The sequence below is a fragment of the Vipera berus genome, assembly GCF_964194415.1.
Source record: "Vipera berus genome assembly, chromosome: 2".
In the NCBI taxonomy this organism is placed as follows: Eukaryota; Metazoa; Chordata; class Lepidosauria; order Squamata; family Viperidae; genus Vipera; species Vipera berus.
Genome location: NC_138203.1, coordinates 210911609 through 210936404, shown reverse-complemented (window position 1 = coordinate 210936404; position 24796 = coordinate 210911609). Strand labels below are relative to the sequence as shown.

The window sequence follows — 24796 nt, the reverse complement described above, 5'->3', positions numbered from 1 at the left end:
GGGAGGTTTGGGCACCTCCCCAAACCTCCCCAGGTCTCCGTTCCTCCGCGCAGACCTGCCGACGTTTGGGGAGGTTTGGGCGCCTCCCCAAACCTCCCCAAACGTCCCCGGGTCTCCGTTCCTCTGCGCCCTGCCTGCCTGCTTCTTTCCACAGCGGAAAGAAGCAGGCAGGCAGGGCGCGGAGGAACGGAGACCTGCCGATGTTTGGGGAGGTTTGGGCGCCTCCCCAAACCTCCCCAAACGTCGGCAGGTGTCCGTTCCTCCGCGCCCTGCCTGCCTGCTTCTTTCCGCTGTGGAAAGAAGCAGGCAGGCAGGGCGCGGAGGAACGGAGACCCGGCGACGTTTGGGGAGGCGCCCAAACCTCCCCAAACGTCGGCAGGTGTCCGTTCCTCCGCGCCCTGCCTGCCTGCTTCTTTCCGCTGTGGAAAGAAGCAGGCAGGCAGGGCGCAGAGGAACGGAGACCCGGCGACGTTTGGGGAGGTTTGGGGAGGCGCCCAAACCTCCCCAAACATCGGCAGGTCTCCGTTCCTCCGCGCCCTGCCTGCCTGCTTCTTTCCGCTGTGGAAAGAAGCAGGCAGGCAGGGCGCGGAGGAACGGAGACCCGGCGACGTTTGGGGAGGTTTGGGGAGGCGCCCAAACCTCCCCAAACATCGGCAGGTCTCCATTCCTCCGCGCCCTGCCTGCCTGCTTCTTTCCGCTGCGGAAAGAAGCAGGCAGGCAGGGCGCAGAGGTCCGGAGACCTGCCGACGTTTGGGGAGGTTTGGGGAGGTGCGCGCGCACCTCCCCAAACCTCCCCAAACTTCGGCAGGTCTCCGGACGGCGGCGGCTTGGGAGAGGTGCGCGCGATCCTGGAAGCACCGAAGCAAGTCCTCGGTAAGCTCCGGGCGGTCACTTGCTTCGCGTCTCCTGAGGGAAGGGGGGGCGACTGGAGCGGGCGTGTTTCCTCGCCTGCTGGGCGCCGCGATTTGCCCGGGGAACGCGCGGGCCCCGAATGGCAGCGTGGAGCGAGGAAGCTGACAGCCAGGGCTTCCCCGAGAGCCGCGGCCACACAGGGTATTCCTGTGTATTCAGGCTTGCAAATTGGCGGATCGAGCCTCTGCTGGCGGCAGAGGCTTGCAGAACGGCGGATCGGCTTATACTCGAGTCAACAACTTTTTCCAGTTTTGGGGGGTGAAATTGGGGGTCTCAGCTTATACTCGAGTCGGCTTATACTCAAGTATATATGGTAGCTTTGAGAAAAGCAAGAGATTTGCATTCAGCCACTTGTTTTATTGTGTCATACCATCATATTTCATTTTAATGCTAGTATGCCTCTTGTTGGGTGTTCAGTACTGAAGTGAGAGTATGGAGTGGAGTCAAAAAGCTATATGAAAGCACAGTTTCTGATTTCTTGCTGAGAATACTTTCATACTCAAGTCATTCTGTAGATAGCACACTGTCATACTAACCTGTTTCCTGATTTTTGTGATAATTGTATCTGTTTTCAGGGAAATATTACAGCTGCCATATAGATTTCTTGTATAAATGCTGGTATGCATGATTTGCTCAGATTGGCCTTAGTTGTTTGTACAATTTATGTATTTGCATTGTTTGATAAATACATAGATGAGAGACAGACAGACTCGTTGTTCAACTTCCATAGTCAAATGCCTCCTACAGGGTAGTTTTTAATTATAAACTCCTGAATGATTTAAGATTTTAGAAAAATCATGTCTGCCTGTGGGCTGAAAAAAAAAATTAATTTCTGTAAAATTTAGATAAACAGAAATTGTATGGTGGCTTTTTTCATTTAGTTATTTCTTTTATACATGCCTTTACTTTTGCATAACTTCAGGCAATGTACATAATGCTCCCATCTCTCAAAACAACAACTCTGTGAAGTAGGTTGGTCTGAGAGAGTATGGCTGACCCAAAGTCACCTAACCGGTTATCATGCCTAAGGAAAGATTAAATCAGGGGTCTTCAAACTTGTCCCTTTTATGACTTGTGGACTTCAACGCATACGCTGGCTGAGGAATTCTGGGAGTTGAAGTCCACAAGTCATAAAAGGGACAAGTTTGAAGACCCCTGGATTAAATCGTATGATCTCCAGGTTTTCAGTCTAATAGCTTGACCACTACTCATCAAACTGATCTTTTCCCCCTTTGTCTGGTGGTAGCTGCTAGATCAGCTTTTCTCAACTTTAGTGGCTTTAATATTTGACTTGCTGGGAAATTCTGGGAGTTGAAGTTCACAGGTCTTAAAGTGGCCAAGGTTGAGAAACACTGTGCAAGATTATTGTGAAAATTGATAGAATTCCCCGATTCCTCTATTCTCCCTGAAAACCTTTAGTTGACTATTTTTACATTATTTATGGCAGGAGTCCCCAATCTGTGGGCCGTGGTCCACCAGTGGGCCATAAGGATTTTGCAACTGGGCCGTGGAAATGGCTGGCGAGCGTGTGTGCATGCACAAGGGCACCCTCATTTGTGGAAGCAGCAGGAGAACACGTGTATGTGTGCTCCATTTGTATGAGCAGCAGGCACACCACTCGTGCAAATGGAGCTGCACACCATTGCTGGCTGCTTGTGCGAACCATTCCCTTCCCCCCAACACCACCAGTATGCAAAGCCAGAAACATTGGGGAATGCTGATTTATTGAATGGATGTCAGTACTATTAAGGCTCTATAATGTTATTGGTTTTCTTTTAGCACAAATTACCAGCACATACAGAAATCAGCTGGAAACCAGATGGCACTCTCTTGGCTATTGGTAATGAAGATGGGTATGTGCTGAAATTTTAACTCAAGCATATTAACTGACTTCTTCATTTCTTTTATGTCAGAAACTGCCTTGTTGAACTCCTTTACTGGGCAACAAAATCAATATAAAATTCTTCGGTCATTTTAAAAAATATAATTACTTCACAGAAAACATTATCCAGGAAATATGAGCAATAAAGTATGAGCAGACAAAATGACATCTCCAGATACTTGACTGACTGTGCTGTCATGATGTGTTTTGAGTGCCTGACTGTATGTTCTTGAGCTATCACTGTTTTAATATATAATTGACAAGGTTAATGGATTCTTTTTGACTTGAGTCCTTTTTTGTGTCTATCCAATACCATTCCACTTTAATATCGTGGAACAAAATTTGACAAATCTTTGTATTCATCAAACTTAATGCATCCCTACATTCATAAAATTATCATACCATAACACATACCAAAAATATATGCATATTTAGAAGTAGAGATGGCTGTGCTATTGTAATAAAGTATTCCAATTTGCAGGCTATTCAGAGTGGGATTGTAATGTATGTATATGAATTATTTTTGGAGAACAGAGAGACTAAAGAACTTATTTCTCCCATCAATTTCTGTATTGAAACTTACTTTTTAATCTTGCAGATCAATTGAAATACTTCAGGCTCCTCATTTGAAACTGCTGTGCACCATCCAGCAACATCATAAACTTATCAATGTTATCCGTTGGCATCACGACCATGGGACACAACCAGAACTGAGTTATATGATAGCTTCTGGCTCAAATAATGCTATTATTTATGTACATAATATCAAGAGTGTCATAGGTGACTATGTTTCCAGTTCTTGCCACAAGTCACTTTTTAAACTGTTGTTTCTCATCTTCCTTTTATATTATTTTGAATAAGACAGCATGTTTCATTGTTCTGGTCTAAAGTAAAACATGTTTAAAGCTTCACCTCCTGTAAGATAGCCAGTCCACAATGGACAGATTGTTCTCTTGATGAAAACAGTCAGAACATTATTCAGGAAGATCCAGTGCAGCAATAACTAATTTCTTTTCTTCTATTTCATCTTTTTTTTTCTTTATAATTTTCTGTATTATTTGTTGTTTGATTTTTCCCTTTGTCTTTCTGTATTCATTTTTTAAAAAATAATTCTAAAAATGTTTTAAAATTATATAAAAAGTAAGTTGTTAGATGTGAGCTCATTCAAACAGTATGTTTTCTCTTTAGAGAGTTTTTCAGAGAAGCCTGTAACCATCACAGAGCCTTTTCGTACTCTGGCTGGACACACAGCCAAGATCACTAGTTTGTCTTGGAGTCCACATCACAATGGAAGACTGGTGTCTGTTTGCTATGATGGCACTGCCCAGGTAATGCTTGTGAAATTATTTTAATAGACTTTTTTCCTAATCTAATGCTGGGTTTTCCAAAGTGGTCAATATCTCCTCACAAGGGTCAATGGGACTATCCATTATTGCTGTTACTATTGTGCAGTAATGTTATGTAGTTAAAGTACCGTTTATTAAATCATTTTCATATAATAAATGTTTGGGGATTGATGAAAAATCTGAAACTTTATGAAGGAATTTATGAGTCGAAGAATTTGGGGACCCCTGGTCTAATCAAATAGATAAAAGATTTAGGGATGCCTTGGTTAAAGAATATATAGTAGGGAAAGCCAAACTTGGAAAAGCAGATTCTCATGCTGCATTTTGTATTTGTTGGGAATTCAGAACATTCATTGTGTAAATTGTCATTCTGTGGAATATGTAGAACCCTTGTGCACCTAAAAGCAGAATGTGCAGGGTTTTTTTTGTCATGGTGTATGCTTATAACTATGAAAAAATTAACAAATGGTTTAATTCTGTCCTGTCTGCTGTCCTTGTCCTGCCCCTTCCCAAAGTTAAATGTGTCCTTTGGCCTCCATAGTACAAATATAAAAAGCCAGAGCCAAATTTTAAAAGCATAGTACAAATTGGAAACAAGCCTATAGAGGTGATAAATTAGAGATTTATATAGCCTTTTTCAAACCATTGCTTTCTATGGCCTAAAATAGAATTTTAGGTACAGGGATTCACCTGTTTTAACCAACCTGCAGTGGACACATTACCCTCTTGATAATAAGGTAAAAAGCATGCAAAGGCTAAGTTAGCAGTAGCACTTAGACTTATATACCGCTTCACAGTGCTTTACAGACCTCTCTAAGTGGTTTACAGAGTCAGCCTATTGCCGCCAACAATCTGGGCCCTCATTTTACCCACCTCAGAAGGATGGAAGGCTGTGTCAGCTTTGAGCCGGCCAGGATTAAACTACTGGCAGTTGGCAGAGTTAGCCTGCAATACTGCATTCTAACCCCTTCATGGATTACTGCCTTGTCGTGGCGAAGGGGCTTGCGTAATTCAATGAAGCTATGAGCTATGCCGTGAAGGGCCACCCAAGACGGAAAGGTCATAGCAGAGAGTTCTGACAAAACGTGATCCACTGGAGAAGGAAATGGCAACCCACTCCAGTATCTTTGCCATGAAAACCCTATGGACAGTACCAAAAGGCAAAACGATATGACGCTGGAAGATGAGCCCCTCAGGTCGGAAGGCGTCCAATATGCTACTGGGGAAGAGCAGAGGGCTAGTACTAGTAGCGCCAGAAAGAATGAAGCGACTGGGCCAAAGCCGAAAGGACGCTCAGCTGTGGATATGTCTGGTGGTGAAAGGAAAGTCCGATGCTGTAAAGATTCTTTCTCCATAGGAACCTGGAATGTAAGATCCATGAATCAAGGAAAGCTGGACGTGGTCAAACAAGAGATGACAAGACTAAACATCGACATCTTAGGTATCAGCGAACTAAAATGGACAGGAATGGGTGAATTTAATTCAGACGACCATCAGGTATACTACTGCGGGCAAGAATCCCTCAGAAGAAATGGAGTAGCCTTCATAGTCAATAAAAAAGTAGGAAAAGCAATACTGGGATACAACCCTCAAAATGACAGAATGATCTCAGTTCGAATCCAAGGCAAACCATTCAATATCACAGTAGTCCAAGTCTATGCCCCAACCACCAGTGCTGAAGAGGATGAAATTGACCGGTTCTATGAAGCCCTACAGCACCTTATAGAACTAACACCCAAAAATGATGTCCTTATCATCATGGGAGATTGGAATGCTAAAGTAGGAAGCCAAAAGATAACTGGAATAACAGGCAAGTTTGGCCTTGGAGTACAAAATGAAGCAGGGCACAGGCTGATAGAATTTTGTCAAGAGAATACGATGGTCATAGCAAACACTCTTTTCCAACAACCCAAGAGACGGCTTTACACATGGACATCACCAGACGGTCAACACAGAAATCAGATTGACTATATGCTCTGCAGCCAAAGATGGAGAAGCTCTATACAGTCAGTAAAAACAAGACCAGGAGCTGACTGTGGCTCAGACCATGAGCTTCTTGTTGCAAAGTTTAGGCTTAAATTAAAGAAAGTAGGGAAAAGCGCTAGGCCAGTCAGGTATGAATTAAATCATATCCCTGTTGAATATACAGTAGAGGTGACAAATAGATTTAAGGAATTAGATCTGATAGACAGAGTGCCTGAAGAACTATGGACAGAGGTTCGCAACATTGTACAACAGGTAGCAACCAAAACCATCCCAAAGAAAAAGAAATGCAAGAAAGCAAAATGGCTGTCTGAGGAAGCTTTGCAAATAGCTGAGGAAAGGAGGGAAGCGAAAGGCAAGGGAGAAAAAGAAAGATACGCCCAATTAAATGCAGAATTCCAAAGAATAGCTAGAAGAGATAAGAATGCCTTCTTAAATGAACAATGCAAAGAAATAGAAAAAAACAATAGAATAGGGAGGACCAGAGATCTTTTCAAGAAAATTGGAGAGATGAAGGGAACGTTTCATGCAAAAATGGGCATGATAAAGGACCAAAATGGCAGGGACCTAACAGAGGCAGAAGAGATTAAGAAGAGGTGGCAAAATTACACAGAAGAACTATACAAGAATGAGCTTAATGTCCCTGATAATCACAATGAGGTGGTCACTGAGCTCGAGCCAGACATCCTAGAATGTGAAGTGAAGTGGGCCTTAGAAAAGCTGAGCAACAACAAAGCTAGTGGAGGTGACAGTATTCCAGCTGAGCTATTCAAAATCTTAAAAGACGATGCAGTAAAAGTGCTTCACTCAATTTGCCAGCAAATTTGGAAAACTCAACAGTGGCCACAGGATTGGAAAAGATCAGTTTACATTCCAATTCCAAAGAAAGGCAGTGCCAAAGAATGTTCAAACTATCGCACCATTGCACTCATTTCTCATGCTAGTAAAGTTATGCTTAAAATTCTACAAGCTAGACTCCAGCAGTATGTGGATCGAGAACTACCAGAAGTACAGGCAGGATTTCGAAGAGGCAGAGGAACTAGAGATCAAATTGCTAACATACGCTGGATCATGGAGAAAGCTAGAGAGTTCCAGAAAAACATCTACTTCTGCTTCATTGACTATGCTAAAGCCTTTGATTGTGTGGATCATAACAAACTCTGGCAAGTCCTTAAAGAGATGGGCATACCAGACCATCTTATTTGTCTCTTGAGAAACCTATATGCAGGCCAAGAAGCAACAGTGAGAACTGGACACGGAACCACTGATTGGTTCAAAATTGGGAAAGGAGTCCGGCAAGGCTGTATACTGTCGCCTTGCCTATTTAACTTATATGCAGAGCACATCATGAGAAAGGCAGGGCTAGATGAATCAAAAGTTGGAATTAAGATTGCCGGAAGAAACATCAACAACCTAAGATATGCAGATGATACCACTCTAATGGCAGAAAGTGAAGAGGAACTAAAGAGCCTCTTGTTGCGAGTGAAGAAGGAGAGTGCAAAACTTGGGTTGAAACTAAACATTAAGAAAACCAAGATCATGGCATCTGGCCCTCTCAATTCCTGGCAAATAGATGGGGAAGAAATGGAGGTAGTGACAGATTTTATTTTCCTGGGCTCCAAGATCACTGCAGATGGGGACTGTAGCCAAGAAATAAAAAGACGCTTGCTCCTGGGGAGGAAAGCCATGGCAAATCTAGACAGCACACTAAAAAGCAGAGACATCACCCTGTCAACAAAAGTGCGTATAGTCAAGGCTATGGTCTTCCCAGTTGCAATGTATGGCAGTGAAAGCTGGACCATAAGAAAGGCTGAGCGCCAAAGAATTGAAGCCTTTGAACTATGGTGCTGGAGAAGACTCCTGCGAGTCCCTTGGACTGCAAGGCGATCAAACCGGTCAGTCCTAGAGGAGATCAACCCTGACTGCTCTTTAGAAGGCCAGATCCTGAAGCTAAAACTCAAATACTTTGGCCATCTAATGAGAAGGAAGGACTCACTGGAGAAGAGCCTAATGCTGGGAAAGATTGAGGGCAATAGAAGAAGGGGACGACAGAGAATGAGGTGGCTGGATGGAGTCACTGAAGCAGTAGGCGTGAGCTTAAATGGACTCCAGAAGATGGTAGAGGACAGGAAGGCCTGGAGGAACATTGTCCATAGGGTCGCGATGGGTCGGACACGACTTCGCAACTAACAACAACAACAACTGCATTCTAACCACTGTGCCACACGGCTCTTATTAGAATATTAGTTAGAATATTAGGCAACACGGCTCTTAGAATATTGGTAAAATTAGTTAGACTGTTATGCAGAAAAATACAGGGAAGTATCTAATTTTAATTTAACATCACGTCTTTAGGAATTGGAGATTATTTTAGTGGAAAAATCATGTGGGACTGATGAGACATTTGTTCACAGGTTTGGGATGCTCTAAAAGAAGAGCCTTTGCACAATTACAGGGGACACCGAGGCCGTCTGCTCTGCACACAGTGGTCACCTGTGGAAACAGAGTCCATTTACACTGGGGGCGATGACTTCTCTGTTCACAAATGGGTAGCTTTAAAACAAGAGCACATTCGCCCTCCCCAAGGTCAGTATACTATTAATTCATACTTTAACATGGCAGTAAGAGTAAAAAAAAGAAAAAAAAATACCAAGGTTTGTAGTGATGTTTATTCTTTTTTTTTTAGTTATTATTCTTTGATTATAGTATTAGCATTCCAGAATTAGTAGGCACCGGCTTCCTAAAAATGCAATAGTCACAGATTGAATGTTGGACTAAATCCAAGGAAAGAGGCAGGGGAGAACAGGGAGCCTGTTCCCACTGCAGTTCTTTTGATTAGAAGGTAAATAGGTCCCCCTAATGTGTCTGCATGTGCACAGGCCATTTTTTTTCTGCTGACGTTTCTTTCATTTTGGGAAACCATATTGTATCTACAATTATCTTTATTGTTTTACTTAAATTTATTTTTTTTAAATTTTGCTTGCTGCCCAGAGTCTCTTTGGTGAAGGGCAGTTAAATAAATAAATAAACCTCCCTTCAAATACCATCTGACTGTGATTCCTAAAAATCAGCCATTATAGTTGATTGTAGAGTTAAGGCTTGACCACTAGAAAGACTAAGGAAATCTCTGATTCAAGCAGGGGAATAGAAAATCTCATTCCCTTCCTGTGTGACAATGATGATCTTGCATCATTGTCCTGTCTGCTGACTTTTATCTTGCCCCTTCTCAAGGTTAAATGTGTCCTACGGCCTCCAAAAATATTGCCTTTCCCCCAAACTTTGGAAATAAAATGTAAAAAGCGGAAAATTAGCGTACTGTCTCTTGTAATGCACTTCATTTGTTGTGATCCTTTCAAAGGAACCAGTTTGATGCAATGGTTAAAGCATCAAGCTAGAATCCAGGAGATCACGGGTTCTAAGTCCTGTGTAGGTATAAAGCCTTGGGCCGGTCACTTTTTCTCAGTCCTAGGAAGTGGGCAATGGCACTTTTGAAATCTTGTAAGAAAACTGCAGGGACTTTTCCTTGCAGTTGCCAAGAATCCAAAAGTGTGCACAAGAGAAGGAAGAAAGAAATTTAAGAGGAATCTCTTAAAGCTTTTAAAAAGCATATCCTGTTTATCAGGCAAGAAGAGTGTTGAGTTAGAGAGAAAAAGAAGCACTCAGATTAAACAGAAAGTGAAGAAAAAGAAGAAACCTTTGGGGAAGTTGCCTTCTGCACAGAATACAAATGACTGGATGAATGGTGGTGAAAATATGAAAGAACCTCCCTTGGAAGAAAATGGGGTTTCTGACCCGGAAGGAGAGAAAGAACCACACGAGCAAGAGGCAGCTGAGAAAATTTCCACAGAAGGTACATAACAGTTTGCATCTCTAACCATACAGGAATTGTCTTAATAAGCTGGAGAATAGCATTGAAGCTGTAGAAACGTGGTTGTGAGAGATGACTATTTTATTACTCACCTCCAGAAAGGCAAATATTGGACATTCAACCAGAGTAAATCTCTTGGCTCCCTATTCCTTCAAATCATAATCTTTGTTTTTTAAGTAAACATTGTTCTTTATCTAATGGGGCCAGAGATGAAGAAAAGCAGATGACTTGACTCAGCCTTCCATCCTTCCAAGGTGGGTAAATTGAGATTGTTGGGGGCAATGTGCTGACTGTAAACCGCTTGGAGAGAGGGGTAAAGTCCTATGAAGTGGTATAGAAGTCTAAGTGCTATTGGTGTTACCATCCTATTATCATGTTTTCTTAATTCTGAAGCCTTGATTGATTAGCTGAGGCACTGATGCAGCTCTCATGCAGTTCCCTTGTTTTCAATTACATTTAAAGCTAGAACTAGTGACTTTAGATAAAGATATACTCTGTGTGTGTGTGTGTGTGTAATCCTATAGTAGCAGAAGCATGTTGTTCTAGGCATTGCACAAGTTTAATTAGTTCTTTCATTGCAGTTGACAGTGATTCAACAACTTGTCCACCATCTGTCCATGGGCTGGATTGCCTGAAACCTCCTGTTTTGGTTAAAACTCCACCCATAAGGAAGGATCCAGTTAAGCCAGGTTTGTACACATTATTTGTAAATATAGAATTATTTACATATAATCCCTTGAAGTCTTGGCATAGGGATCGGCAGCTGTATTCAGGATATGAGTTTCTAACAACTCTTTCCCGGAGCAGATATTTCCATGAAAAGAAAAAAGCCTCGATCAATCCTGCCTCTGAGCACATCTATGGACCACAGGTCAAAGGAGGAACTGCACCAGGACTGTCTGAAATTAGCGCATTTCTTACATTCCAAAGGTAAGATAGGAAGTATGTGCCATACAATGTACTGATCACTTTTTAGATAACTTCATATCTTAAATAGCCTCGCTTTGTGGCTTTTTCAACCAATACATAACAGAATATATTAACATCAAGTTTGTTCCGTAGTTCCATATTATTTACATTAGTAATATGAGAAAAATGTATATCACAAAAATAAATGACATAGTGTATAACTGGGGCTCGGAACCTATTCTGACCCAGAGGCTGGATTGCCATCAAGGGTTAGAACTTACAACAAAACAGAGATCTTAGAACGATTGCTGGAGGAGAGGAGTAAAAAAAATCTCCATGTTCTTTGCCAAGTGATATTTATAAAAACCGCTTTTTAGCTGCAGTTCAGGAGGAAAAGAATAATCTTAATTGGGAAAGGCTTTAATGCCAGTAGTCTCATTCCCCAGATGAATCATGTACTTTTCAGTCTACTCTGGTTTGCAAAACTAAACAGAGCATGGTTTCTCCCCCCAAGCATGTCACTTTGATTTCATTTCAACTGGAAGAGTATATATGTAGTGTCTGTATTATCTGGGTATGCATAAGACTCCTTCTTAGAAAAATATATGAAGATCTGTTCACACCCTGTAATCAGTGTAGTCAGACACACTTGAAGCTTGGTACAGCTGCTTTGAAGCCATTACAAGCCAATCATATGAGCACCTGTACATAGAAAAAACATTTTGATATAGTAGCAGTACTTACTCAGAAGACTGGGAGAGGACCTCTAAAGCAGCCAGAAGCAGTAGATTCAGAACAGGGTACACAATGCAGCTAATTCTTGCAGTAAGAAGAAATAAGTTAACATACGTTAAGAATTGTTTAAGCTATAGGAAGCACTTTTATCATGAAGATCATAAATGTGATAAAACTTTGCTACTTTCCTGGTAGAGTTGAATGAAGATTTGACCCCTTCTCCAAAGGATCCTTTCCATTTGGGTCTGTTCACAGATAGACCTGCCCTTTATAAGATGATGGAAGCAGAAGGTTAGTATTTGAATCATTAATCACTTGGTTTTAAAAAGGGACGCGGTGGCTCAGTGGGTTAGGACGCTGAGCTTGTAGATCAGAAGGTCGGCAGTTTGGCGGGTCAAATCCCGGGTGCCGTGTAACAGAGTGAGCGCCTGTTACTCGTCCCAGCTTCTGCCAACCTAGCAGTTCGAAAGCACGTAAAAATGCAAGTAGAAAAATAGGGACCACTACGGTGGGAAGGTAACAACGCTCCGTGTGCCTTTGGCGTCTAGTCATGCCAGCCACCTGACCACGGAGACGTCCTCGGACAAGCGCTGGCTCTTCGGCTTTGAAACGGAGATGAGCACCGGCCCCTAGAGTCGGAAACGACTAGCACGCATGTGCGGGGGAACCTTTACCTTTTTAATCACTTGGTTTGGGTAAGGATGAATAGTAAATAGGATATAATATTTGCATGTAAAAATGAGTTGTTAAGCCATGGTTCATAACCATGGGTTAGAAAACAATCACGTTTGTTTGAGGTTTGTTTTCTCTGCATTTCATTATTCTGGCCTTGAACCTCTGTGGATTGGTTAGTGGCTTAGAAGAAACATACTAACGATAAACCAGGGAAATATAACCAGACTTGCTATTAGGACACAATGCTAAATTATAGTTGCAGTCGGTAAACCAACCAAAAGTTTCAAATGATTTGCTGCTCTAAAGCATACTGTATTGCTAACCATTCTCACAACATCCTTAACCAAATGTTACCCGTCTCTAGTCCTTGTTTCTGAAGCATTTCATTGTGGCCTCAGAAAATCTTCACTGTATTCTGTTACTTTTTGGATTTTCATTGTCTCCCAGCATATCCTCACTTGTTTCCTTTTTCCTTTGTCTTCCATCTCCAAACCCTCCTCAGTAATGGCTCTGAAGTAGTCCCGACAGCAGGTCACCATCCTATAGGTCTCTGCTTCCATAAAGTTCAGTTATTTTGGTGATCATTGGTTTAACATACGGAGGGAATTAAAAGTCATATTCAGATAGAATTGTATTTTTATGTACTGTACATGCTTCTTCTAGTTTTAACTGAATGTTGATGACTTCTGTAGTGGGTAATCAGATACTTAAAAATGCAACTCTTAATTTTTTTGGGGGGGGTGTTACTTCTTGAATTGTAAGTGTTTTAATCTTTGAATAACTCAGTTGAATGATCAGTTATGAATGAACTCTGATCAAATAAGTGATTGTGTTTTAATCTTTCAAAAGGCCATTAATAGCACACTGATAGTGTGCTGTAATTGTTAAGATGGTGAGCTGGCACTGGGGAGACTCAGATTCTAATCTGGTCTCAACCACAGAAATTGAGTGGGTACCTTTACACAATTAACTCTTTAATAAAATTAATCTTTAATAATTAACTCTTTAATACAATTAACTCTGGAGAGCCAGTGATGGCACCAGGCTAGAAATAGGCAGATAATGAATTCTAGTCCTGCCTTAGCCACAAAAGCCAACTGGATTACTTTGGACCAGTCACTCACTCTCAGTCCAACCCACCTCAAAGGGTTGTTGTTCTGGGGAAAATAAGTAGGAGGAAGGTGTGTTGCATATATTCTCTGCCTTGAGTTATTTATAAACATAAAGACAAAATACAAGTAATAGAGAGATGGGCGGTTTAGAAATCTGAAATATAAAGTAAGAAAGAAAAGTAACTCTCAATCCAACTACTTAATAGGGTTGTTACTGTGAGGAAAAATGGGAGGAAGGATTTAATTTTATCAGAAAAAGGGTACTTAAATGGACAGAAGAGTTGGGTTAAGGGAGAAACAGTGTAGCAAATAGAAACTACATAGTCATTTGGATCCAAAAACATTAAACTGAGGCAATAAATAATAGCACAGATTGAGTTGCAAAGTATAGATGTATGTAGATTTTCTTGTTGCTTTTTGATGATGATGCTGTACACGTTGTTCAAGGCGTATTATACATAATACTTGCACCCACAGGAAAAAGTCATTTAGGAAATGGACACCCCGAGCTATTTCAGCAACTGATGTTGTGGAAAGGAGATCTTAGAGGTGCTCTTCAATCAGCTGCAGAAAGGGGAGAACTAACAGATCAACTAGTGGCTATCTCACCAATGGGTATGCACAACACTGAAGAAAATCTGCTATATTGCACCCAATACTAGGCAGTATTGTAAAAATTATGCGTTGTTTTAAAGTACTTCCCTTCCTTAATTTAAAAATCTTACATTGGTTTTACACTGCAGGGCCAGAGTAGCTGCAGTGCTAGCGTTCAAAAGTGTCAGGCTAGGATTGGGGAAATTCAGTTTCAATTGTGGAGTTGATCCTGGAATTCAGTGGGTGTCTGTAGTCATTCTGTCCCAGCCAAACATATCTCATGGGTTCAGTGAGATGAAATTTGGGGAGGATCCTCCCACCCATGTTTGAAAAGGGGAAAAAAAGGTAAGATGTAAATGCAACAAATCACAAATCATGTGCTTATTTCTCTCCATGTTACTTTATTTATTGTTGTTCCCGTCTTCCCTTCAGCTGGCTACCAGGCCTGGGCCTGTACTGTAGAAGCCTTTGCAAAGCAGTTGTGTTTTCAAGAACAGTATGTCAAGGCTGCCTCCCATCTCCTTTCCCTTCACAAAGTGTATGAAGCTGTGGAACTCTTGAAGTCTCATAATTTTTTCAGGTCATTACACTGCTATTGTTTCAGTTGGTTCTGGTATAGAATTGGGAATCTTTCTGGAGAAAGAAATGATTGTCTTCTAGCTTTTCATGTAAATCAGAAGAACCAGAACAGGATACAGGTAATCCTCGACATTCAATGGTTCATTTAATGACCTTTTAAAGTTACAACATCACTGAAAAACACTGCTTTATGATCGTTTTTCACACTTCCAGCAGTTACAGCAGCCCCATGGGCACATGATCAAAATTCAGACGCTTGGCAACAGACTCATATTTATGACGGTTGCAGTACCCCAGGATCTTGTGATCATCTTTTGTGACCTTCTAACGAGAGGGGAAGCCAGATTCACTTAACAGCCGTGTTACTAATTTAACAAGTGCAGTGATTCACTTAACAACTGTGGCAAGAAAAGTTGTAAAATGGGGCAAAACTCACTTAACAAATGTCTCACTTAGCAGACCTAAATTTTGAGCTCAATTGTGGTTGTAAGTCGAGGACTATCTGTAGTTAGTGTTATAAAAGGATTATTTTATAACATGGTCTTCAATTTAAGACCATGTTTAATATTCCTAATTTCTCCTATAGTCTATTATTTGACATAAAAATGTGTGTCTCTAGTTGGGTGCTGGCTTGCTAATTCTCTCAGCATCTTATTGAGGAAATAATCACAATAATTATTTTGAATTTAACTTGATGTGAAAGATCAGTGGTTCAATATGCTAATGTTAAGATGTGATTTATTTAAAACTATTTTTCTCTCTTCTTCTGTCTCAGAGAAGCCATTGTAATTGCCAAAGCTAGATTACATCCTGAAGATCCAGTTCTAAAAGATCTGTATATCTGCTGGGCAGCTGTGCTAGAGAAGGATGGCCATTACTCTATGGCAGCCAAATGGTATGAGTTGTCAGAAAATATTATCTCTTCAATATATTGTTGTCACCTTTCTACTAAGCAAGATATTCTCTCCCTCAATCTCTGTCTAAAAAAATTCAATAAACTTAAACTTAAATACAAAGTGAGACAGAGAGAAAGTGTGTTTTTCTGCGGGAGTCTGCAAATAGGCAACATAAGATACAGAAAGAAATAATAAATGATACAAATTATTCTGGTATAACTTTTAGAAGGAAAAGGTGTTCTGGTTGTGACTTTAGTCAGGCTATAAATGTCCAAATTTTGCCTTTCTAAGGAATTTTGTAATGTCAATCCTAACATCGCTTGTCCTTGAATTAATTGAGTTAATGATATTTTCAGTACATAATAAGTTAGCATTAATTTTTTTCTGGACTTGACTATGCTTTGCACCTGCTACCAAATGAAAGTCATTGGGGTCCTCGAAACAATATAACCAAAATACAGTCATGTGGTTCTTGTGGTCCCATTTAAAGTTGAAGAATTGTAAGCAATTCTTGATAACCTCTCAATCCCTCTTCAGTATATATTAATGTACAAAGCAGATACTTCCAAGAGGAGAAATAAAGAAATAGAATTGTAGATGTGCTCATGTGCCCTTTCAGAATTTGCAAAATGTGAACCATTTTGTAAGTAAACATGAACATCAGTGATCTCAGACATAATAGAACTCTATTACTAATTGCTAGAACTAATTGCTATTAAGGCACAGCTGTGGATAGTTACCCTTCATTTCCATCTCAACCCATGTATGTCAGCTTTAGTGTATACTGTATTATTAGCCCAAATATTCAAGAATATACAAACTTTATAACAGATCGTTTTATTCTTTCCTCTATTGTTACGGTTTGTATAATGATTGTGTTATTCTATGTGGCCTAACCGTTTAATTTGAATTGCATTACAATTTTTTTTGAATGTGTTTTTTCTGGTCACTCATATTTACCTTCTAAATGTTTAGTGTCTTACAGATTTTGTGAGGGGAGCGTAAACCTGTCAGCACAACTATAAATGCATTAATAGTTAAACTGAAAATTTGATCCAAATTAAAGTTTAATACTTTGTATAAATGGTTTCATTTCAGTTACCTTGGAGCCACCTCTCCCTACGATGCTGCCAAAGTACTGGCTAAAAAAGGAGATATTGTATCACTTAAAACTGCTGCCGAATTGGCTCTGATAGTTGGAGAGAAAGATTTATCTCTGTCCTTCTCCTTGAGATGTGCCCAGGAGCTTCTTTCATCTAAGAATTGGGTTGGAGCACAAGAGGTTCTCCAGCAGCATGACAGCTTGTTGGTCAGTGAGTGATGATGATGATGATATATAAAATACAATAGTATTTTATATATATAGTTATATTCTTTAGATGTTAGCCCAATTTAAATTAATAACTGTAGATAGTTTATATACAGAAAGCTAATTTGTACTCTCTTACAACAGAACGTCTGAACTTCTAACAAACATATTGATGCCTTTTCTATGACCTGAAGGGTTAGCTTTCATATGTTTGAGGTCAGATATAGCTAACGTGAAGCAGTCATACATTGGATTAAGGATGGTACAGATCTTGGAAATTGATGCTATCTGCCAGCCACAAAACACATGAACATATAATTCTGCAAATAGGCTGGTTTGGGTTAAAGGTTTGGATAATGACCCTGTATGTGTAAAAGCTTGAGTTCATATAAACATTTGTCATATTACTGAATATTACATATTATCAGTATACAAATTCTTTAATACATATTTTTGTTTGTATATAAATCAAATTTCTATCATTGCATCTAGTTTCTGTGGCAACAAGAGTTTGCTGATCAGTATCTTTTGTTGCTTCAGAGTGGTCTATTCTTTAGCTCTTTATTTTGTTTATAATCTTATACCTATTTTCAAGCATATGAGAAACAGTTTGGTCTAGTGCAGGGGTAGGCAACCTCGGCTCTTTTATGACTCATGGACTTCAACTCCCAGAATTCCTGCTTGGCTGGCTCAGGAATTCTGGGAGTTGAAGTCCATGAGTCATAAAAGAGCCGAGGTTGCCTACCCCTGGTCTAGTGGTTAAGACACCAGGCTAGAAAGCTGAAGACCATGAGTAACAGTCCCACTTTAGCCATGAAAGCCAGCTGAGTGATCTTGGGCCAGTCACTCATTCTGAGCCCAACTCACTTCACAGCATTATTGTTGTGTGGAAAGTAGGACGGTATGTTGTATATGTTTGCCACCTTGAGTTATTTCTACAAATAATAAAGATGGGATACAAATAAATATGCACACACAGCTTATATTTTGTCTCAAGTTAATTTTTCTCTTTAAAAATTTGTTTTCACTTAAAGGGGCAAAGGTTGGTATTCTGTCTTCATGAATTGCTTCACAAGTGCCTCAGTCAACGGAATCCAGTGGGAACTCGATGCCCATCCACACCTTGTTACAACAGCTGGACCACCAATCAAGATAGCTGTTTCATAGAAATGGTTATCAATGTATGGCAGAGTGTGTTAGGTGTGAACACGCCTGAACAGTTTCAGAATATATTTGAGCAGCTGAGAATTCTTGAGTACCCTCCTGCTACTAGCAATACACCTCCCAAGCAGGTAATTTGTTTATGACCTTTGTGAGTATAATTTTCTAATGGTAGTTTGTAGTGATTAAACCACAAAGTAATTATATTGGATTCACAACAGTTCCTGAAAAATTCAAAGTCTGTCTAGAATCATAGAATTGTACATTTGAGCAGAGGATAAAGGATTTAGTTCAGCCTTCTGCAATGTGCATAAAAATCAACTAAACCAACCATGGGAGGTGACTGTCTAGCCTCCTTTTAAAAGCCTCCAAAAATAAAGAACCCACAAACTTTATAAAGTAGACTGCTTCAATTATTTTACAGATCTTTATCTTCTGTTTCCACTCCAAGTATACATGGCTATGAAATATATTTCAACATATTCCCCATAGTTTCCCCTTAAGATACCTGAACAGAGGTAACATGTCTTCCTTACCGTTGTCTTTTTTTCTTACTAAACATGCCAGTTTCATCTGCCCTATCCTATAGGTTTTTTTCCTCAAGTTCCTGACAATTCATTTATTTTAGTTGTCTCACTCAAGCTCCCTTTGTAACAAATAACACATTAAAATGTTATAATAGAAACTAGCTGATAATTGCCCTTAGGTTTTTGCTGTTCCATCTACTCCCATGAACTGAGATCTTTAAAATCTGTCTTTATTTTTCTTTCTTTTTCTAGCTGGTGTTCCACATTTCCCATGAGTTGACATTAGCATCTCTTAGCCTTCAGATGTCTTCCTGGGAGGAAACTGTGAAAGCTACCTTAAGAGCTGTGATGCGCAGTTATGACGCTGGAAACTTCAGTCTTATGCAAGATATATGCAACCTCTGCTTCCCTACAGGTGATGGCTAATTTTTACTTGGTCTCAGTATTTCCATAGGTCCAAGAGTATAGCCTCCAATTTTCATAGTCTCTTGGTTGGTAGGAGGCATCAGTATGGTAGCTTTTCTAAGTAATTTTTTCCCCTACTACTGAGGTGTGAAAAAATTCTTTGAGTTACTTTGTTAAATGGGAAAAATAAAATAAGTTCAGGAGTTGAGAAGGCCCAGAAGGTAACAAGAAACATAATTATGGATTTATTGATGTCTAGATCACTGGGTTGTGGGTCCCAACTACCTAGAGTGCTGTTTTCCTCAGAGGCTACCAGATGGCAGCAAAAGAGTGGTTATATTGTACAATTGTTATGAGAACAGGAGATTCCGAGGACTACTTAATAGCACTCCTTTCACGGCACAGAGCTTTTTTTTTTCTTTTTGGTAAGAATTCTGACCAACTCCTGATCTAGCTAGAACATTTCCCCCACTTTTTAATAGTTCGTTTTGAGAGAAAACCATCATTCTGCTTTTTGAGAAGAGGTGAAGATTCAACTCACATCGTTGTCATTCTTTAAACAAGTCCAATGAGACATCTCATTTTCTACCTGCAGGCAGGAATGCATAATAACATAAGACTAGTATGGCTAGATACTTCTTGGGTCATGAGTAGAAAAGAGAGATGCACCCCCCTCTTCCCACCCACCCCCACTCTGTAGTTTTCCTGCCAGCATGCTGCCCCCAACCCAAAGGAAATGTTTGAAACTTCGTGATCAATAGGCCTTCAGGAACCTTCCGCCATGAATGTACCCAAACCCTTTCTAAAGCCATTCCTGTTATGCCTGCCATTTCTTGTAGTAATGAATTTCACAGGAAATTACAGGTAGTCCTCAACTTACAAGCACAATTGAGCCCAAACTTTTTGTTGCTAAGTGAGACATTTAAATGAATTTTGCCCGATTTTACCACCTTTCTTCCCGCAGTTTTTAAGTGAACCACTGGAGCTGTTAGGTTAGTGACACGGTTAAGTGAATCTGGCTTCCCCATTGACTTTCCTTGTCAAAAGGTCGCAAAAGGGGGTCACGTGGCTCCGAGAACCTGCAGCCTTCATGAATACGAATCAGTTGCCAAGCACCTGAATTTGGATCATGTGACCGTGGGGATGTTGCAGTGGTCGTTACTGTAAGAAACGGGTCATAAATCACTTTTTTCAGTGTCATGGTAACTTTGAATGGTCGCTAAATGAACTGTTAAGAACTACCTGTATATTTTTAGTATCTCGATCTATTTTAGAGACTAAAACTTTATACTCTGTTTTCCTTATAGTGGCAAAAAATTGATAACAGTGCAATTCTAAACATTGGGTTTTGGAGAAAGATTGAAAAGCACAACATTCCCAGTTATGTTTTGTCTTGTTCAGTAGGCTGCGATCGTGTGAGAGACCAGCTGGACAGCAGAAATCCTGAGAGCATGGCAGCTTTCAGAAGTTTGGAAGCATTTGTGGCTTATGGACAGCTATACAACTTGTGGTGGAACTCCCCTGAGAAGGCTGGCTTAGAATCCCTGAAACAACCCTCTGAAGCTTATTCTCCTGCTACTCTTGAACCGAGGAGTAACAGCATTAATACAGTGTGTTTGACTGAAGAAACTGTAATCAGGCCCACGAAGGCTGAAGATCCTTTTTACGTGGATTCCAGAGGAGTTGCCTCAGAAACTGATTTAGCGGACCATTTAAGCCTTTTAGAAGACAGACAGATGAAACTGAGGGCATGTAGGCTGCTCCTTTCAGAAGAACACGCTGAAGTCCAGAGTTTACAGAGGGACATTGCTAGAGTTCAACAATTTTTTGCAGAAATGATTCATGAGCATCAGAAAACCAACTTCCATCAAAGTGCTGAGGGGCAGGAATTGGAGGCTAAGTCTGCAATAAACCAGAATCTGAAGTAAGATTTGCCAAATAATTTCTGTAGGAAGGATAGCGTGTAAGCTAATCATGTTCAAAAGCAGCAGCTCACTGTGTTGGATTTGACTCATACCTTATATAACTTAGAGCGCATTAGCTTTAGGCATGGCTGATATTCCTTATTTATTTATCCATTCATCCATCCATCCCTTTACCGTAGGGTGAATTTAACTGAGATATAGGGAATATGCATTAATGAGCAGCGTGGTAACCTAGTGGTGAAGACGCTCACCTCCCATTTGGAATCCTAGGTAGCGGCAGATGTTTCTCTCCTAGGGCGCAAAGAAAAAATAACAGCTGCAAACTCCACATGGTGTCAGGAAGGGCATTCAGCCAGTAAATGCTCAACTCTTATCAGTTGCCCTGATTCTCCCTCTAAATTAAGGGATACATAACTTTTTAAATCAGACCTTGCCATAGCAGAGGAATAATGCTAGGAAGATGTTAATATTAATGGTTGATTCCTGAACTGCTGCGGTCCTGAACTCATACGTTTTCAAGGGGAGCTTTAGCTTTATATATGTACTATTCTAACTCCAAAAAAGTCTCTAAAATTCTTAATCTTTATCAAAAAGCTTTAGAGAACATACAAGTGCACAATTTCAAACATAACCTTAACATTTGGATTGCTTCTGTAGGATTTGTTATAAACAATTTTGAAAGTAACTTGTCTGTATGACAGAACTATTTAATTTATATAAATATAAATCTCTTTACAGTAAAGAACAAAGGAAGGAACCAGTTTCTCTGCCAGATCTGACAAAGCAACTTGCGGAAACAAATCAGAAACTAGCAGAATTTCCAGAAAGCATGAAGGTAAGACCTAGATTCTTTTTCAGCAGTGTTTTCTCTGCTTGCCATTTAAAAGTTGCTTATTGATAGTGACAATCTGACTAGGAAAAGCGACAAGAATTTAGAAGAGGTCTGAGTCCAAAATGATTGAACTGAATGATTAAGTTTGTTGCAGAATGGTGTTTCTGGTTCTTTTTTACATTCAGACAAAAGACATCCATTATGTTATGTTCCTCCAAACTCTTTCTCCAGAGGGAAAATCTGTGGTTTACGAGTGTAATGGAGCCTGCCCATTCCACTCGTAACTTGAAAACTCGGGAGTAAATCTTATACCTCAGAATGAGATCACTCGCTCGTTAAGAGGCACGCGGTTCGTTAAGTGAATATGAGGTATCTCAGGGTAGGAAAGGCCATGGAGGGCCTAGTGATAGAACAGTACCCCAAGGCCTCCCCGACCCACTAAGATACCTCCTCATGCTTCCCCCCTTCCTACTGCACCGGACTTACCTTGAAAAGATCCGTCTCCCCTCCGCCACAGTTCCTGCTTCTGTGTTCCTCCGGAGGCTGGATCAGGGCACTGGAGGCCTTTTCCAGGCCGCTGCTGCCCAGATCTGAGGCCAGGGGACACTTCCGCAGCCCTCCAGCGGTCCGTTTCCAGGCAGCAGCAGCCTGGAAAAGGCCTCTGACATCCCAATCCAGCATATAGAGGCAGGTGGAAGCATTCCCCAGCTTTCCTTCCGTTCTCTGTTGCAGAGAACAAAGGCCTAAAGTACCATGAGATCATGTGAGATCAGTAGCATCAGATCTCGCCCCACTGATCTCACGTGATTTTGCATTACTTTAGTCCTCCATTCTCTGCGAACACACCAAAGGCCTGGAGCAGCCAAGAAAGCGAAGGATCTCGATCTTCGCAGGATGAATATTGAAGGCCTGGTACCTAGGGAGACTTGGAGCGGGGGTGGGGAGAGAAGGAATAACCAGGGTGAATGTTGCAGTGCTACTGTGGTCGCTTGTGAGGGTGAACGACTGCTGTGGTGCTGCAATATTAGTAATTTCGGGACTTGCTCGTAAGCACTGGGGGGGGTGTTCATCGCGTAACTTCAAATGAGCGTTAAGTGAAATAACTTGGGGATTACCTGTATTCTGCAATTAGCAAAGATCTAGCTTGTAGGAAGCAATGTGCTTGCACATTGTAAAATGAAAAATAACTTCCAACTCAAATGAGTAGTAGTACTGTATAATTGAACAGGGACGCGGTGGCTCAGTGGGTTAGGACGCTGAGCTTGTCGATCAGATGGTCGGCAGTTTGGCGGGTCAAATCCCAAGTGCCGCATAACAGAGTGAGAGCCCGTTACTCGTCCCAGCTTCTGCCAACCTAGCAGTTTGAAAGAACGTAAAAATGAAAATAGAAAAATAGGGACCACGACGGTGGGAAGGTAACAGCGTTCCCTGCACCTTTGGTGTCTAGTCATGCCAGCCACATGACCACGGAGCCGTCCTCGGACAAACGCTGGCTCTTCGGCTTTGAAACGGAGATGAGCACCGGCCCCTGGAGTTGAAAATGACTAGCACGCATGTGCAGGGGAACCTTTACCTTTATAATTGAACACTCAGAATAGACAGGTGTGATAACTTTCTAATTTTAAATAACTGATGGGGATGATGTGTTTCACTAATTCTAATTTGATCACTATTGATAACTATTTTTAAATTGTTAGAACTGATGCTGTTTGAATGGCATAAGGCTAATTTTAATTATTTTTACTCATATATGTTAAGTATGTTACAGCATTACTAATTTAAACATGAACTGAAGAATAATATACCTAACTTAGAGGTCTACTTTTATTATTTATTTATTTATAGGATTCCCCTTTCCCTGATGTATTAGAATGCTGCCTTATTGTGCTTCACATGGGTGCACAGTGCCAAGAGGATCTGATTCCAGAATTACAAGAGCAGTCATTAAATCTACTTAGGAAATATGGAAGAAATCACATATATAAAGAAGCTTCCAAGAAATTCTTTATATGAAATTCTTATATTTTTCTTCTCAGGGTTAAGGATGGTTATGAAATATGTTTCATTCTGGAATGAATGATTAGAGGACTACTGTTATACAGTCATACTGGACAATTATTGAGTGTAATAAAATAATGTGGAAAAAATAAATACCTACTTTTTAAAAGCAGTACCAAATTTTTTTCTACTTCAAAAGGAAGCTGCATTGCACCTAATAAACATGCTATATGAACTATCTGGTTATGTCTCCTTTTAAAAAATAGGTGCTCTATGAATATCTTCTAAACACACACACGCACACACACTCTAAACCCATTGAAATACTCTTCCTGATCTAAAATTCTTCCAGTTTATGAAGAGACTCATATTTAAGAAAATTATGTGAGATCTGAAGATATTAGTAGCATAGTGCATCATCTAATATATGGAAGTCCCCAGGTTAAATACATCTGACTGAGGGACAACCTACACCAGGGGTGTCAAACTCAATTTCATTGAGGGCTGCATCAGCATTGCGGTTGCCCTCAGGGGGTTGGGTGGGTATGGCCAGGGTGGGCATGGCCTACTGGGTGGGCGTGGCTGGAATGTGCATGGCCTACTGGGTGGGCATGGCCAGCTCTACATCGTTCGCGTCAAGGGTGCCTATGGGGGCCTGGGCAGGAGTGGGACAGATCTGAGGGTCTCTGGCAGAAGGAGGGTCTCTGGGCCAGGGCCAAGGCAGTGGGGGCCGTTCCCTCACTGTTTCCAGGATGGCTTCGTGGGCCACATGAAACCGCTTCGCGGGCCGAATCCAGCCCCCGGGCCTTGTGTTTGACATGTCTGACCTACACTTATGAATAGGTGCACACTTATAAAAATGGTACACAGCATTGCTCTTCCTTGAATTGATGAACTGCTGAAGCTACACAATGTTTTGAACCACTGAAGTTGCAAATTTTTAATATACAGCCTATTTTCAGAGGTTCGTAAAAATAATGCATGGCTTCCAGTGGTTTGCCAACTCAAAGAGCAATGTCATCCACCAATTTTAGTAGTAGGCAGCCTGTTTGTAAGTACAGTACAGGTAGTCCTCAACATATGACAATTGAGCCCAGATTTTTGTTGCTAAAATGAGAGTTGTGAGTTTTGTCCCATTTTCCGAAAAT

The 24796-nt window shown here is 40.8% G+C and overlaps 1 protein-coding gene across 2 annotated transcripts in view; it reads left to right on the top strand.

Annotated features, from left to right (window-relative positions):
• The window catches only part of GEMIN5 (gem nuclear organelle associated protein 5), a 39904-nt gene extending 16026 nt beyond the window's left edge, over nucleotides 1-23878 (top strand). The window contains exons 12-28 of one of the 2 annotated variants that reach the window (XM_081317692.1): nucleotides 2692-2765; nucleotides 3393-3574; nucleotides 3983-4122; nucleotides 8538-8709; nucleotides 9746-9973; nucleotides 10573-10680; nucleotides 10799-10921; nucleotides 11831-11926; nucleotides 13900-14037; nucleotides 14449-14596; nucleotides 15371-15490; nucleotides 16590-16800; nucleotides 17835-18092; nucleotides 18741-18903; nucleotides 20298-20817; nucleotides 21557-21653; nucleotides 23496-23878. In XM_081317692.1, coding sequence (XP_081173818.1) covers nucleotides 2692-2765; nucleotides 3393-3574; nucleotides 3983-4122; nucleotides 8538-8709; nucleotides 9746-9973; nucleotides 10573-10680; nucleotides 10799-10921; nucleotides 11831-11926; nucleotides 13900-14037; nucleotides 14449-14596; nucleotides 15371-15490; nucleotides 16590-16800; nucleotides 17835-18092; nucleotides 18741-18903; nucleotides 20298-20817; nucleotides 21557-21653; nucleotides 23496-23663 — 2946 coding nt within the window. In that variant the 3' untranslated portion in view covers nucleotides 23664-23878. Of the gene's footprint in view, nucleotides 1-2691; nucleotides 2766-3392; nucleotides 3575-3982; nucleotides 4123-8537; nucleotides 8710-9745; nucleotides 9974-10572; nucleotides 10681-10798; nucleotides 10922-11830; nucleotides 11927-13899; nucleotides 14038-14448; nucleotides 14597-15370; nucleotides 15491-16589; nucleotides 16801-17834; nucleotides 18093-18740; nucleotides 18904-20294; nucleotides 20818-21556; nucleotides 21654-23495 lie in introns of both variants that reach the window. The other variant, XM_081317691.1, reaches the window with a different exon arrangement.
• Nucleotides 23879-24796: the final 918 nt, after the last annotated feature.